Source organism: Diabrotica virgifera, chromosome 6 (assembly GCF_917563875.1).
Source record: "Diabrotica virgifera virgifera chromosome 6, PGI_DIABVI_V3a".
NCBI classification, from domain to species: Eukaryota; Metazoa; Arthropoda; class Insecta; order Coleoptera; family Chrysomelidae; genus Diabrotica; species Diabrotica virgifera.
This window is the reverse complement of record NC_065448.1, coordinates 217,003,465-217,018,213: the sequence shown is the minus strand read 5'-3', so window position 1 is coordinate 217,018,213 and position 14,749 is coordinate 217,003,465. Positions and strand designations below refer to the sequence as shown.

The following is a 14,749-nucleotide window of genomic DNA, read 5'->3' as shown; positions in this document are numbered from 1 at the left end:
TTTATTCTTTTGTATATGTTCAATAAATGTATTGATAAATTCAAATTTCAATTAAACTTCCCCCTAAAATTGCATTTGAAAATTATTCAAATTTGTATATAATTTGTTTTTTTAATAACGTCGCGGGGATTAAACATTTTCAAATACCGTTTCGATAATTGGATTCCTGGGAATTTTTCACTAATTAACAAATTTTTTTGTCTTTCTTTCCTCTTCTTTTTTTTTTTCTTGGAGTTATATTACTACGGGCCCTTTTAGGGTTAAGTTTCATTAAGAATGTCGAATCTCTAAGTTGTAGATTCTAGACCTAAAAATATTAAGATTGGTCTAAAATCACTTAAATAAAATGTGGCTACTTACTGAGTTACAGGGTGTTACTCAACTGGTCTTAGAGCAATAAATAAATTGGCAGTTTGAAATAAAAATTTCAACACCCCGTATCTCCGAAACTAAGCATTTGCGGACATATGTTTATAGAGTAAACTGGTATTAATTTTTCATGTAGAATTAGCCCTTAAAATTTTTCATATTTATTTACTAACACCCTGTATATTTTTTAATTGTAAGAAGTACACACATCAGTCGGACATTCTTACAAGAAATTTAAGAAGTTTAAACGTTTACGGTCCCTATAATGTTATGTATCTTTTGGCACTGAGTGATAAACGTATTTTTGATTTTATTTTGTTTTTCCTATATGACTGTAAAATTAAGTTATAGAATGACTAGATTAGGCTTGTAACCTTAAATGTCTTTCCTTTTGATTGCCTACATGCCTGCCTTACCGTGTGGGGTGGGTATACAGTGTGTCCCAGACTAATTTAGCCACGCTATATCTCTTAAACGAATAGAGATTTTCGAATGGGACAAAAACTGATATATTCTACTTGTAATACACTTTAATATGGCGTAGAAAAAAATCATCCCCTAAATATTCATCCCTTAGTTACAACCCCTAACTTTAATTTTTTTAATAGCACCCTGTATATTTTTTAATAATTTTGAGTGTGGTCTTTTATCGTCTATTCAACACATTTTTTGAAAATAAAATCGGTTCGTAAACAACGAAGAAACTATCAGTTTATTTTTGTTAATTGTGTGTCCCAGACTAATTTATCCAGGCTATATTTCTTAAACGAATAGAGATTTTCGCATGAGACAAAAACTGATCTATTCCATTTGTAATACACTTTCATATGGCGTAGAAAAAATTCATCCAATAAATATTCATCCCTAACTTACAGGGTGCTATTTAAAAAAAATAAAGTTAGGGGTTGTAACTAAGGAATGAATATTTAGGGGATAATTTTTTTCTACGCCATATTAAAGTGTATTACAAATGTAATAGATCAGTTTTTGTCCCATTCGAAAATCTCTATTCGTTTAAGAAATATAGCCTGGATAAATTAGTCTGGGACACATAATTAACAAAACTAACTGATATTTTCTTGGTTATTTACGAACAGATTTTATTTTCAAAAAATGTGTTGAATAGACGATAGAAGACCACATCCAAAACTATAAAAAAATATACAGGGTGCTATTAAAAAAATTAAAGTTAGGGGTTGTAACAAAAGGCTGTATGACACTATACATTTTCTTGTATCATTTCTAATATCGTTTCTGATATGTCAAAAAAATGCATAGTGTCATACACAGATACAAGAAACGATATCAGAAACGATACAAAAATTTGTGTCAGGCACAGATTATTGTACAAGAACTGCGCCAATTTCTGCGCAAAGAGCAAAAACGTAACACCTGCTGGTAAAACATCTAAAATGTCAAAATTACTTACTCATAATATAATGGCGGCTGAAATGAAAATGGGATAATGTATTGATGAATTTATTTGTGTTTTTGTAGGTATTATTTATAAATCTTTTATTGATACTTAATATACCGTTTGGTATGGACTACTGTTCTACTAATAACCATATATTTAGCTCCTAGTAAAGTTCAAACTATAAATTTAGGTTTCATGGTGCATAATTTTTTAATAGACGAAAATACAATAGTTCCTAATTTGGATCAAACTGAAGATAATTCTAATGCAAATATTTTAGCACAAATATCAAAACAAAATAAAAACACAAATAATCAACCTCAGTCGCAACGTAAAATTTTGGTTAACATTAAAATGTTAATTATATAAAAGTTTAATAATTTTATAAAATATTTAAAATCAGCTGTGTCTGTAGATGCAGTACTACCATAACGTGACACAGGGTGACAAACAAAATTTCGACCAATCACGTGCCGAATTTCATACAATTTTCGATACAAGAACTTGCATAGTGTCATACAGGGCACAAATGTACGTACAAGAAATGATACAAGAAAATGTATACAAGAAACGATATCAGAAACGATATTAGAAATGATACAAGAAAATGCATAGTGTCATACAGCCTTAAGGGATGAATATTTAGGGGATGATTTTTTTCTACGCCATATTAAAGTGTATTACAAGTAGAATAGACCACTTTTTGTCCCATTCGAAAATCTCTATTCGTTTAAGAGATATAGCGTGGCTAAATTAGTCTGGGATACCCTGTATAGGTAATCAATAATTATTAAGAAAAAAGAAAAACCCTTGAATGAGAAAAGTGTGACCCTTGTCCTTATCCCAAAATTTTTATTAAGATTAATTTAGCAAAAATTCACTTTGAAAATAAAATATTTATTATATCTATTCTTAACAAAAAGGTCGGTCAGACTTAGATAACCTTAAATTAGATTAATAATTAGATAGTTTAGATAAGATATATTATGTTTATGTATGTACTATTTACTTTGTTTCTGGCCGCATGGTCTAATCCTAAAGCCAATAATAAAAAAAAAATATGTTTGACTTAAAATAATATTTTTCAGGTATGGCATACCCATGGCAGTATCAGTCTTACACAAATGCAGTCCTACTAAAATTCAAGCTGCAATTGTTGAGCTTGATTTACAGTTAAATTCAAACCAAGTACTTAACATATACAATAAAAGTGAAGAGCTGTTCATATTCTATGTGAATTTGAAACAGTATTACAATGATGAGAAGGTACTAAAGAATATAGCTATAAAAAACCCAGAACTTGTGTTGAAACTTCATCGGGAACGAAAGATTCGTTTATACCGAGTTGGCAGAAGAACTTCTAAAAACATTTTTAATATGGTTAATGATGACGTTTTAAAAGATAGCGAATATTACCTAAAGTTTTTAAACAATGCAGTAGTTGTTCGAAAATTAGGTAAACATTTTGATACTTTATTTAAGGATTTGTTTCCTAACCAGCTCAATAGTGTAAGTACGTACTGTAAGAGCTGCCAGTTAATAAGTTATTATCCTAAAAACAGAAGATGGAATTTATTAAATCAAACATTTACCGAAAAATTCAATGGTCGAGAGTTAAAAGATCTCTTGCTGAATTTTAATTCAATGACGTCGCTAAATCCACCCAAAGAAATTGTTGAGTTGTGGGCTGAAGTTCACTATAAAGAACAACAGGGAAATTACAATAACTTTCTTAAATACTACCCACCTGCGAAAGCTATACCGGCCCTTAAAGAAAAAATTAATGTCACTTCTGATTTGTGGGAGAGACAATCTTTGGTATTATTACTGATTGAAACATGTAAGAACAGTGAAGATTTGGATGCACTGGTGGAAGTTTTGAAGTATATATGCTTCAGGTAAGATTTATTATTTGTTTAATATGTTGGGTTTTTGATGTAATGATATTAAAATGTAAACTTAATATTGGTATATTACCACGAAGTATTTATGTATTCTATTCTGCCCGTGTAATGTATGGCCTGATTTCTTTTGTTCTCATAAGGCACGGGGATATACTAAAATTTAGTTTAAGGGGTGGGGGAGGTATAATTTTAAATTTTAATTTTTTTTTATGTTTGAAATTGAAAGATCTTCATTTTAAAGCCTTAAAAAAAATTCAAAAAGTTATTTTTACAATAAATAATGCAATTGCAAAAAACGGCCATTTTGGACCTTTCGCAAGTTGTTTTGCAATAACCAATTAACGAAATTAAACTTGCCATAGCTCAAATTGTAGGATTTTTTAATTTACTACAACTTTCTATTTAAAATTTTTTCTCTAAAATGAATATCCTAAGCTGCAAAATTAAAAATCTTTAATAATAACAACTTTAACAAATGAAAAACGTCATAAATAAAAAAGCGCACAAATTTTTTGGTTACATTTTAGTAGAAGTTATTCCTGGCATCGTCCTTTACAAAAGCTGATAGGTTTCAAAAATTCCTGAAATATATCCAGAAATAGACCTATTTTTCACCCATAGCTTGGACTATAATATATAAATTTCATACAGAAGTAAAAACTTCGTTTGTACAATGGTATAAAAAGTTTATTAAAAACTATTAAATTAATAAGTCTATTTAAAAACTATTAAAATTTAATTTATTTATCCCGTCCATAAGTGGAAAGTTTGATGCGCCACTGTCAACGCATGTGCCACTAAAAAGTGACGGCACAGTGTTCATACGTTTTCTTTTAGGTTCTACTATTTAACGTATAGGGTCTTATAGTGCCTAAAATGATTTCACTACACCGGCTCCTAGTCTATTTTGTTATAATATAAATTATTACAATCACTGAATACATAGTTAGTGAAAAAATTATCATATTAATTAACTGAATTAATGATGCAATTATACAAGTAACAGTTATCCAAGAACATTCAAAAGCCATATCTTTAAAGTTAATGATGACATTTGTCAAGTAATGTTTACATATCCATACCAGTGAGAATTTTACTACACGTAATTTGCCGCGTAAAGACAGAAAAAGTAGGGATAGCCGTAAAATATTTGCGCCTATGCCCTTAAGTTTATGCTTAAAATCATTGTTATTCTATAAATAATATAATTCAATTGTTGTTTTAGGCATAGAAATGAAGAGCCGAGTTTTCGTACAAGTGTCCTGGGCTCATTGAGAAATGCATTCAAGTTGGAAGACTTTAATGAAAATCATTGGAAGTATATTGACGAACAATTAGAAATATTAAGAATACAAAAACAATTCTCACTTGGAAGCAATGGAGATTTCATGGAAAAACATTTGGAGTATTTAGTTAAGAACGGTAAAGATTATAAACCGTTGCTTATTCAATACCTGAAAGACATGGCTATTGAACGTCGTATCAGAGATTTTCGTAATATAGATTTATCCATAAGTAAGCGGCTTTACACAGAAATGGTAGATCATATTGAAGAAGTTATTAATAGTGTTAATAACTCTTATAGTATACATTTTAAACATGATTATTTCCTAACAATTCTGAATTTTTGTCAGAATAATCCCGAATTTTGTATTAAAATCGCAGATTTTCCACTATTTGTTCAGTTAATAGAAAACAATTTCAGTAAAGATGCTAAATACAATAATCAAATAATAGCAAATGTTATTTTATACAATGTAAAGTTTCCTCAATATGCTGTAAAATACAATATAGATATATTTGACATACTGCGACATACTATTGCTGAAAATAAGTATTTAGGTCCATTGGAATCAGTTTTTACTAAAATAATTCTTACCAAAGATCGAGACGATTTCGCAAATAAAATGTTAGAATTTTATTTTAAAGAATTGTTCGAGAGATACACCGTTTCATGTATTGTATGTTGGTTTCTAAAAAATGAACCAAAGATTTTATCGTCTTATATGACAATAGTAGCAGACAAGTATGCCACGTGTCTTGATGACATCAAAATTTATAGACTAATAAAACATTATTCACATTTAGGATTTGATAAAATATTGAGCGATTCTCTGATAGCACAACTAGACAAGAATGATGTTGATGTTCCAAGAAGAATACTGATACCAATATGTATCCTACTTTCTACTAATGATTTTATAACTTTTGTTTCTGAAAGATATTTACCCAAAAAGGACAAACTTGATCTAGTGGATGATGAGATGCGTGAAATTTATAGGGTTCAGTGTGAAGTAGCCAAACGACTTGCTCACGTTGATGAACCTTACAAAATGCTTCCCACAATAATGAAGTTTTGCAGAGGAGACTATTTACAATCAGCCCTACCATCATTGCAAAAAGCTTTTTATAGATCTCCAGAGAGACTACTTTACTCTTACGTAGAAGCTTTGTCAAAGCAAGCAGTCTCAGCGAGGAAACACGCCATACACCTTAGCTGTGAAGTACTGGATAAACCGCATACCTTACATTTATTGGCAAATACAAAAGAGACTAATATATCGAGTTTAAAATATCTATTCTCAGCAACTTTAAAGTATTTTCTGAAGAATCCATCCGAAGAACTACTGGATAAAGTTATCGAGAATATGAATAGCATCGATGTTAACGATAAAGAAACTTTGGATAGTTTAAAGGACGTTACTATACCTGTCAAATACAGAGCACAGTATATCGAGAAATGTTGGAAGTACTTTGAAGGATTGAAAGCAAAAGAGGTTAAAATAACTGAATATTTGAATGCTTTCCTGAATCACATGTCTGCAGATATATTATTGATATTGACTGCGCCATTCATAAGCGACATTATCAACCGTTACTTCCCTGTTATAGAGGAACGTTTAAGTTCTATCGATGAGTTTGTTATACGTGTGTTACAAACTCGTGTAGCCGAAAGAAACAAAAACTTCCAAATTGTGTTTGATATTTTGTCGAAATTATCTGATAATATGAGAATTTCATTTTTTAAATCCTTCATTAACAATAATCCTGACCAACAATTGTTAGCTTTGTTCGCCGAAAATTGGTATAAAAACTTCACTTTGATCGACAGTTTTGATGAACATATATCTCTAAAATTGAATTCGTTTAGATTGGAAAATTTATCTGTTGATGATCTAGCTAAGAAAACTGTAAATTACTTAGAGCAACTAATGACAGAATTTGGATATCATTGCTTTGCACGTTTTGAGGAACAATTTACAAACGCCTTTAATAACTACGATACAGTGGAAGAATATACGTTCTATTTGGCTATTTTGAAATATAAAGTAACTCCAACTACTTGTACTTTGGTACTAAATAATATAATTCATATGTGTGACAATGAGAATGTAAATCTTAAAAATACATTCAATGAAATTATTAACATTATTAAAAGTGTTGAAACACCAATTGTTCGAATTAATTTTAAAGCGTTTCTTCTTAAACACTAAGTGGATGCATTTTTATCCAGCACTGGTTAGGATTTAACCCTTTCGTTCACAAATTAAATTTCTTTAAGCAAAAAATTTGAAATTTGCAACATAGCGATAATGATTTTTTTGGGAATTTTTGATATTAGTTTTACATTTTCAAAATGCACAGTTTGGTCATTGTGATGTCATCATTTGACGACATCAATGGAGTAAAAATATTAGATATTTTTTTAAATACTGACAAAAAACAAAAACTGAAGTATTTTATTCAATAAGTATGCTATCTTACAAAACAATTTGTATCTTTACTTATACCCGTATAATATTTCAATCAACGCTTATACAGAGATAAACAACTCGAAATAATTGGCGCTGTATACACCAGTCATAAGTAACTATAGAAACCTATATTTTAACAAATTAAATATTTGGTTCAAAAGCTCTTAGATGGCACCGCAAGTACTCATTGGACGGAATGGGATGTCCATAATCGGGGACAACGTGTTACAAGGATAAAAACACATGGAGCTACATAAAAAAATTATAGAATTGGTTGTCCTCAATTGAGAACATGCTGAACGAAAGGGTTAAAACGTTTGTGTCATTAAATATTTTTCAAATTAACTTTTTTTATATGTATTATAGTATTATTTTTAATAGTTGACATTTTCACAGATTAGGTATTAGTCGCGAAAAAGACACAATCAGAGCCGACACTCTTAGAATCACGTATACTCTAGATTCTAGATGAATAGAAGTATTTATCACAATATGATGTTCTAAATAAACATTGTTTTTTTAGAGAGATAGATATGGATGAGGTATGGATACTGTACTAAAGTAAAATAAAATCTGGTTCACGACTAAAAACAAAATATTTAAAATGATTAAACTGTTTTAACATGTGAATACACTTTCAACGTGGATAAGAAAGGAAAAGACTATGCTGATTACTACTAATGTAATAATCGGCATTGGTTGGAGTGTCTTGGCACTCTTTTAAGTCATTCGCTCCCGATCACGTACCAGCGCCTGATATGGTTACTTCAGTCAGGTGTCGTTCAACAGAATGGCTCCTAGCCGAGTTCCATCCTCTTCGATAGGCAGCGAATCGGTTAAACAGGAAGTTTATTTTAGGACGATAACACAAATTCATGTAAATAAGTACTTCTAATCATGGATTTTGTATAGTCGGGTCTCACAACGAAAAAGCTTTTATTATACCTCAGTGAGGTGTTCGCGAAAGGGTTACGGAACAGAGTCAATCATAATTAGGCAGCTGTGATAAGTAACGTTTTTGAATATATTGTTAGTTTCTTTTTCATAAAGTTCTCGATGTTATTATGCTTTATTATTGTGACAAAAAGAATAATATTTAATTGTAATATTTAGTTTTATAAAAATAACCTTTGTTAGCAAGAGTAAAATATATTTTTTATATTGTCTTAAACTTATTTTTAAAATAAAGTTGAAATAACGTTAATTTATGTGGATATATTTTTTTATTATAATAAAATTATTTTCATTGTATATAACGGTAGAGTTATAAGGACAAAACATATAAAAAATGATAAAGCCTTATGGGACCGGATAAAAACCTACATAAATATTGACCATCTACATAAAGACTATTGACCAAGAACCACATCGATATACTAGTAGAAGTATTCAATGAAATCTACGATACTGAGTATTCAATGAAATTTACGATACTGGGGAACTTCCTCAAGAATGACTAATATTTTTTGTGTTCATCCCAATACCCAAAAGTACCCAACGCAATAAAATATGAAAAATATAGAAATATCAGCATCATGACCATGTTTTAAAATCTTCTTGCGAGTAATATGTGAACGTGCCTACAAACAGGGGTGGCCAAACTGTGGCTCGCGAGCCACATGTGGCTCTTTGAATGATTATTTGTGGCTCTCAATAAATGTCCCTGAATTACTTTTAATTTTTTTTTATAGCCCGATCAAGGAACACAAAACTTTACAAAAACCTCAAAAAAATTAAAGGAAGGATGAAAATTTGGGAATAGGTAGTTGAAATTGTTCATTATTATATAAGAAAAAGTTTACAATTCTAAACCGTCTCCATTTTACAAAAATAGGGAAATAAGGGTTGGTTTTTCATTAAAAGTGCTGTATTTTAAAAATAATGAAATAATAAAAAAATGTAACAGTGAAAAATAAAATAGTCATCAGAGTGATTTAACCTTAAAGATTGGTCTTAAATTTTTTTTTAGATCTCGATTATTTTATGAGATATAGCCTATTTTTAATAAGGGTTGAAAACCAAAAATTTTTTAAACGGTCTTATTCGGTTAGTTTTGTATCAATTAATCTGAAAATTGGTGAACACACTCTTTACAGATCTATTAAGGGCTTGAGGCTAAGATTTTCCAAAAATTTTCAAAAAAAAATTTTTTTTTGAATTTTTGGAAAAAGAACTGAAACTTTGGTTTTTCTTGTAAGTATGTACTTACCTGAACGAATTATATGCGCGTGCACGTATTTTCTTTTTGAATTAAGTTAATAATTTGAAAAACTATAAGTTTAAAGTACATACTTGTATTTTTAAGTTAATTATTTCAATATAAACATATAACATGAAAATATATCAAAATTTCTCAAAAAAATATTTCTTTTACTAAATATTTATTAGGTTTTCTAAAGTTCATTTAAAAATTAAATTAACTTAATTAAAAATAAATTAACTTAAGTAAAAATAAATGTACTCTATTAAGAGGCTACATCAGCGCGTCATCAATATTTTTTTTCGATAGTTCTCCGAACTTTCAACAGTGCGGCAACAGTGTGTCGGCAGTACTACAGTGTCAGTGACACTATACACTATACTATCATAAACAAAGGCACAGTAATGTGATAACAATAATTATTATACTCATAGGCGCGCTAAATGTTGCCATGTCAGTCAAGTTCGATTTCTTGTTATAGATAATCGTTTTTTAGTAATTCCATTGTGACACAAAATCTAGACATGGGATAAAAAAGTTTACATATTTGAAGAAACTGTATTTTTTTGTTCTTCTTAAAGCGGCACAGACTCGTTTTTTATATTTAATTTAATTTTAGAGTAATTTCTACATACTAACATGTTTCTTAAATTGGGCTCTGTACCACAATTCTTTACTAATATGTTGCGAGTATCTCGACAGAATATTCAAAATTAAAGTTGCAATCTTGAAACGCGTTTTTCGCGCGCTGATGTTGCCTCCTAAGTTATAAAGGATCAAATGAGTATGAAGTACTAAAATGATAAAAGGTGCAATGAAAAATCGTTTATTGTATATCGAACTGGATCGTCACTGTTTACATTTAATTAATTAATCTAAATTATTCTAAGTTCACTTTCATCTTCGTCTGATGTAAAATTTGTGTCTGAATCAACTTCATTTATAATAGAATCAACTGTAAAATCATAATTTTGGGGCTACCATCTAAACTATTATCATCTTCATCATCAGAAACTATAATGTCTTCCTTTTTATGATTTGTACAATTACCAGTTTGACAACTTCCGCATGCAGCATGAAAACGTTTCTCCTCTTTTTAATACATATTTTTGTCTCCATTCTAATTTCATCACAGTCCAAAAGAATTTTGTGTCTATCATCTTTTCTTTCTAAACTTACACTTAGGGCCGGTACTTTATGTCCCGGTTAAACCTCGGTTAGCTAACCGGGGTTTAATCGGGACAGAAAAGTACCTCATAGGGCCTCTTGCGTTGTAATAAAAGCAATTGTAATTATTATTATAATTATTTATGAATATAATAATAAGTATAATTGCGTGTATGTCTATTTTATGCATATATTTCTGTCCCGATTAAACCCCGGTTAACTAACCGGTTGTTAACGGAGACATAAAGTACCGGCCCTTAATGTTTCAATTCCACGTTTGACAATTACAATTTTTTCGTTATCACATTCTAAATGTTTTTCACAAATAAAATAAGAATTATTATTATTTGTTTCACTGTTCGCACTCATTGAAAATATTTACCCAATTATTTTATAACAAACAGATCACTTTTATTGATAATAAGTTATAAATTCAAAAACTTTGACAGCCGAAAACGATAACAAAACATTGCAGTGTGAACATTGCTCCAATTTTTTAGGTTATGTTCGTCTACAGTCTACTGTGTTTAGGAAGCGCGCCGTTTTCTCTTTTAAGCAACTTTTTCACCTGTGTTTACGTACCCCATATATTTTTACCTTTGCAATGGGCGTGTTGTATATATATGTAATATTTTATTCAAGCCCTTTTTAATAGGTTTCCATATTTTCATTTAAAAAAAGGCTTTCAGAAAAGAATGGCATCGATTTTATTAAAACATGACATTTTTTTGTAGTTGTTTATAATGAGTGAGCCTTATTTAAAAAGTATTCTATGCATAAGAAAAATAGATACCGCTTTCCAAAGAGTACATTTTCAAGTACCTACAAGCACATTTTTAAAGTTTTTTATGAATTTTCAACAAAGATATTATTGATTGAAATCTTGAAAATTGACTTAAAATAAAAATCACAAAAATATCCATTTTTTATCGCCATACAAATTTTTATCCTTTAAAGTAACGTTGTGCAATTTTAAATATAAATGTTAATTAGCCATCTTAAAACGTAAATCTAAAAGGAATTTTAATTTAAATGATTATGTGAATTTTTGTGACAAAAAATATGTGTTGCTCTCAAAACTTGTATTAGTATATTTTAAAACATATTTTTCTAAATTAAATAATTTGTAAATCACAATGAAAATATATTCACGTTAAAATTGATATTTTTTATAAAGGTATTGTGTTTTTTTTCGTACATTTTAATGTTTGATAAATGCCCAAATTATCGATTTAAAAGTTAGTTAATTTTAAAATGTGACATTTTTGTTGCGCGCGCAATTCAAATAAGCGTCCCTGTTAAGTACTTTAAAAAGGGCTATAGGTTAGAAACGAATCAAGATGCAAACAAAGTTTTTAGTCAAAATGTTAGGATAAAAGTACCTTGATGATTTTTAAATAAATTTTTTTTTATTATTGCCTTATTTTCCAAAATACAGCACTTATAATGAAAAACTATTTTCCGTATTTCCCTATTTTTGTAAAATGGAGGGGGTGTAGAATTGTAAACTTTTTTTTTTTTATAAAATAATAGACAATTTCAACTACCTGTTCCCAAATTTTCATCCTTCCTTTATTTTTTTTGAGGTCAGATTGTTCTTTGATCGGGCTATTAAATGTGGCAACAAATATAAAAGACTAAGCGTAACATCAGGACTTGGCCAAGGAGGCCCCTTATAATTCTTGTTATTCAGTTTGGCCTTAGAATATCTAATAAGTAAAATATCATCTGAGCTGACAGGATGATTTGTAAGTCGAGGATCAAAACTATTGTTGACAATTGCTGATGATATAGGTGCAGTCGATCATTCTACAAGAGACGTGAGGGAGGTGTTTGTCCCACAACTCGAGGAAGAAACAGGTAGTCTGGGCCTTCGAATTAATGAAGAAAACACGAAATACATGCTAGTAACCAAAAATCTAAGATCAAGAGTTAGGATGACCACAACTTCGAAGTAGTAAAAGAGTTTAAATATCTCGGAACGGTAATCACAGATAACAATCACATTATAAAAAGAGGTCTTAGCAAGGGTAGCTGCATGGAATTGAGTATTATGCTCCCTATCATCATTACTAAGATCTAAGCTGCTAAAAAAAAACAATCTAAATTCAGACTATACAGCCAATTATTCGCCCAATTGTTAAATATGGAAGTAAAACTTGGACTCTACATTAGTGGGAAATAAATCTTCTTCAGATGCAAATCCAGTAATGGATGTTAGCGATCACATGTTTCATTAACTCTCTGTTTCTTGCAAAATGTATCGGATATTGATTGTCGTTAATCCCTGTCCAATGCCTTATGTTTCGGAGCCAGGACATTTTCTTGCGTCCCATTCCTCTCTTGCCTTAAATTTTACCATCGATTATAAGTTGGAGGAACTGGTATTTTTCATTTCGCATGGTGCGACCTTGATACACAGTTTTCTTTTTCTTGATAGTTTCGAAAAGTTGGCGTTCTTGGTTGATTCTCTTAAGAACATCTACATTTGTGACTTTCGCTGTCCATGGAAGCCACATTTCGAAAGCTTCTAATCTGTTTATATCCATCGTTTTGAATGTCCAGCCCTCTACGCCATATAGCAGCACCGACTATGCGTAGCACTTAGTAAACCTTAGTCTCAGTTGAAGATCAAACTCTGAACAGGTCAGTACCTTCCTGAATTTTACGAAAGCTTGTCGAGCTTGCTCAATGCGACCTTTTACCAGTGGCGGATCCAGAAATTTTGTTTGGGGGGGTCATGGGTCTTGAGGGTGATTTAATTACCTATCTCTGATGCAAGGTGACTTAGTCTTACCAAATGTAGGATACGTGGGTTTACAATTATGGGGGGGTCATGACACCCCCCTGGTTCCGCCAATGCCTTTTACTTCCCTGTCCGATGCCCAGTCTTCAAAAAGCCACGTTCCCAGGTATTTAAATTTGTTCACTTTTTCAATGGACTTGGTATTCAGGGTTATGGTGGAGTTTTAAAGTGCATCCATGTTTCTGGAGATGATCATGAATTTGGGCTTTTTGGTATTAATCTCTAATCCCATTCTCTTACTGTATTCTCCGATTATAGTGACAAGTTGTTGAAGATCGGCTATGTCGTCACAAATTAAATAAATAAGCTACTGGGAAATAAATAAGCTGCTGGTATTTGAAAGCAAAGTCCTCAGAATAATATTTGGTCCTCAAAGAGATGAATTGACAGGAGAGTGATACTGAAAACATCGTCAGACATACAAAAGCTTAAGATAGGCAGGTCATGTGGTAGATCAGAGGAAGACATAGTGTTAAAGACGGTGTTTTTTGAGAGGCGATATAAGATCAATAGGCCATCCCAGAAAAAGTTGGAAGGATGATGAAGAATCGAAGTATCCTGAATTAGTAAAGGCTGCTTGTAGAATTATTTGCATATTTGAAACAACGATGTGAACCATTTTATTTCACTTTAAAATTCGTTAAATCCAAACAGTAAGAGAAAAATTTAATACCTATTTTATACATTTTTTAGATAATTGTTTAATTGTGGCTCGCGAAAATTTTCAAATTTTGAAAAATTGCTCGGACTATCAAAGAGCTTAGCCACCCCTGAATAGAATAACAGAAAACCAACTGAGCTTTAGAAAAGGCTTTGGCACTAGAGTGGCATTATTTTACTGTACAAATAATCATAGAACTGAGTCGAGATGTCAACTGCTGTGATATATTCATATGTCTAGTTAACTTGTAGAAAGCCTTTGACAAAATACAACACTAAAGCCTTTCTAGAACACGGAATAACAAGCTTACGGAACACAGAAATAGATCATAATGTGAGAAGCATTACCAACTTAAACCGATATCAGAAGGCATAATACGAACAGAAATCTAGGAGATAAATCGAACAGAATATCGATACGATATTCTGACGAACAGAAAGATAGAACAGAAATCTAGGGAGATAAATATA

General features: G+C 30.6%; 1 protein-coding gene across 1 annotated transcript in view; it reads left to right on the top strand.

Annotated features, from left to right (window-relative positions):
* LOC126886298 (uncharacterized) overlaps positions 1 to 14,749 on the top strand; it is a 131,387-nt gene that overhangs the window by 47,969 nt on the left and 68,669 nt on the right. Inside the window, 2 exon segments of the mRNA XM_050653170.1 lie at positions 2,875 to 3,684; positions 4,916 to 7,181. Of these exon segments, the coding sequence (XP_050509127.1) occupies positions 2,875 to 3,684; positions 4,916 to 7,181 (3,076 nt within the window).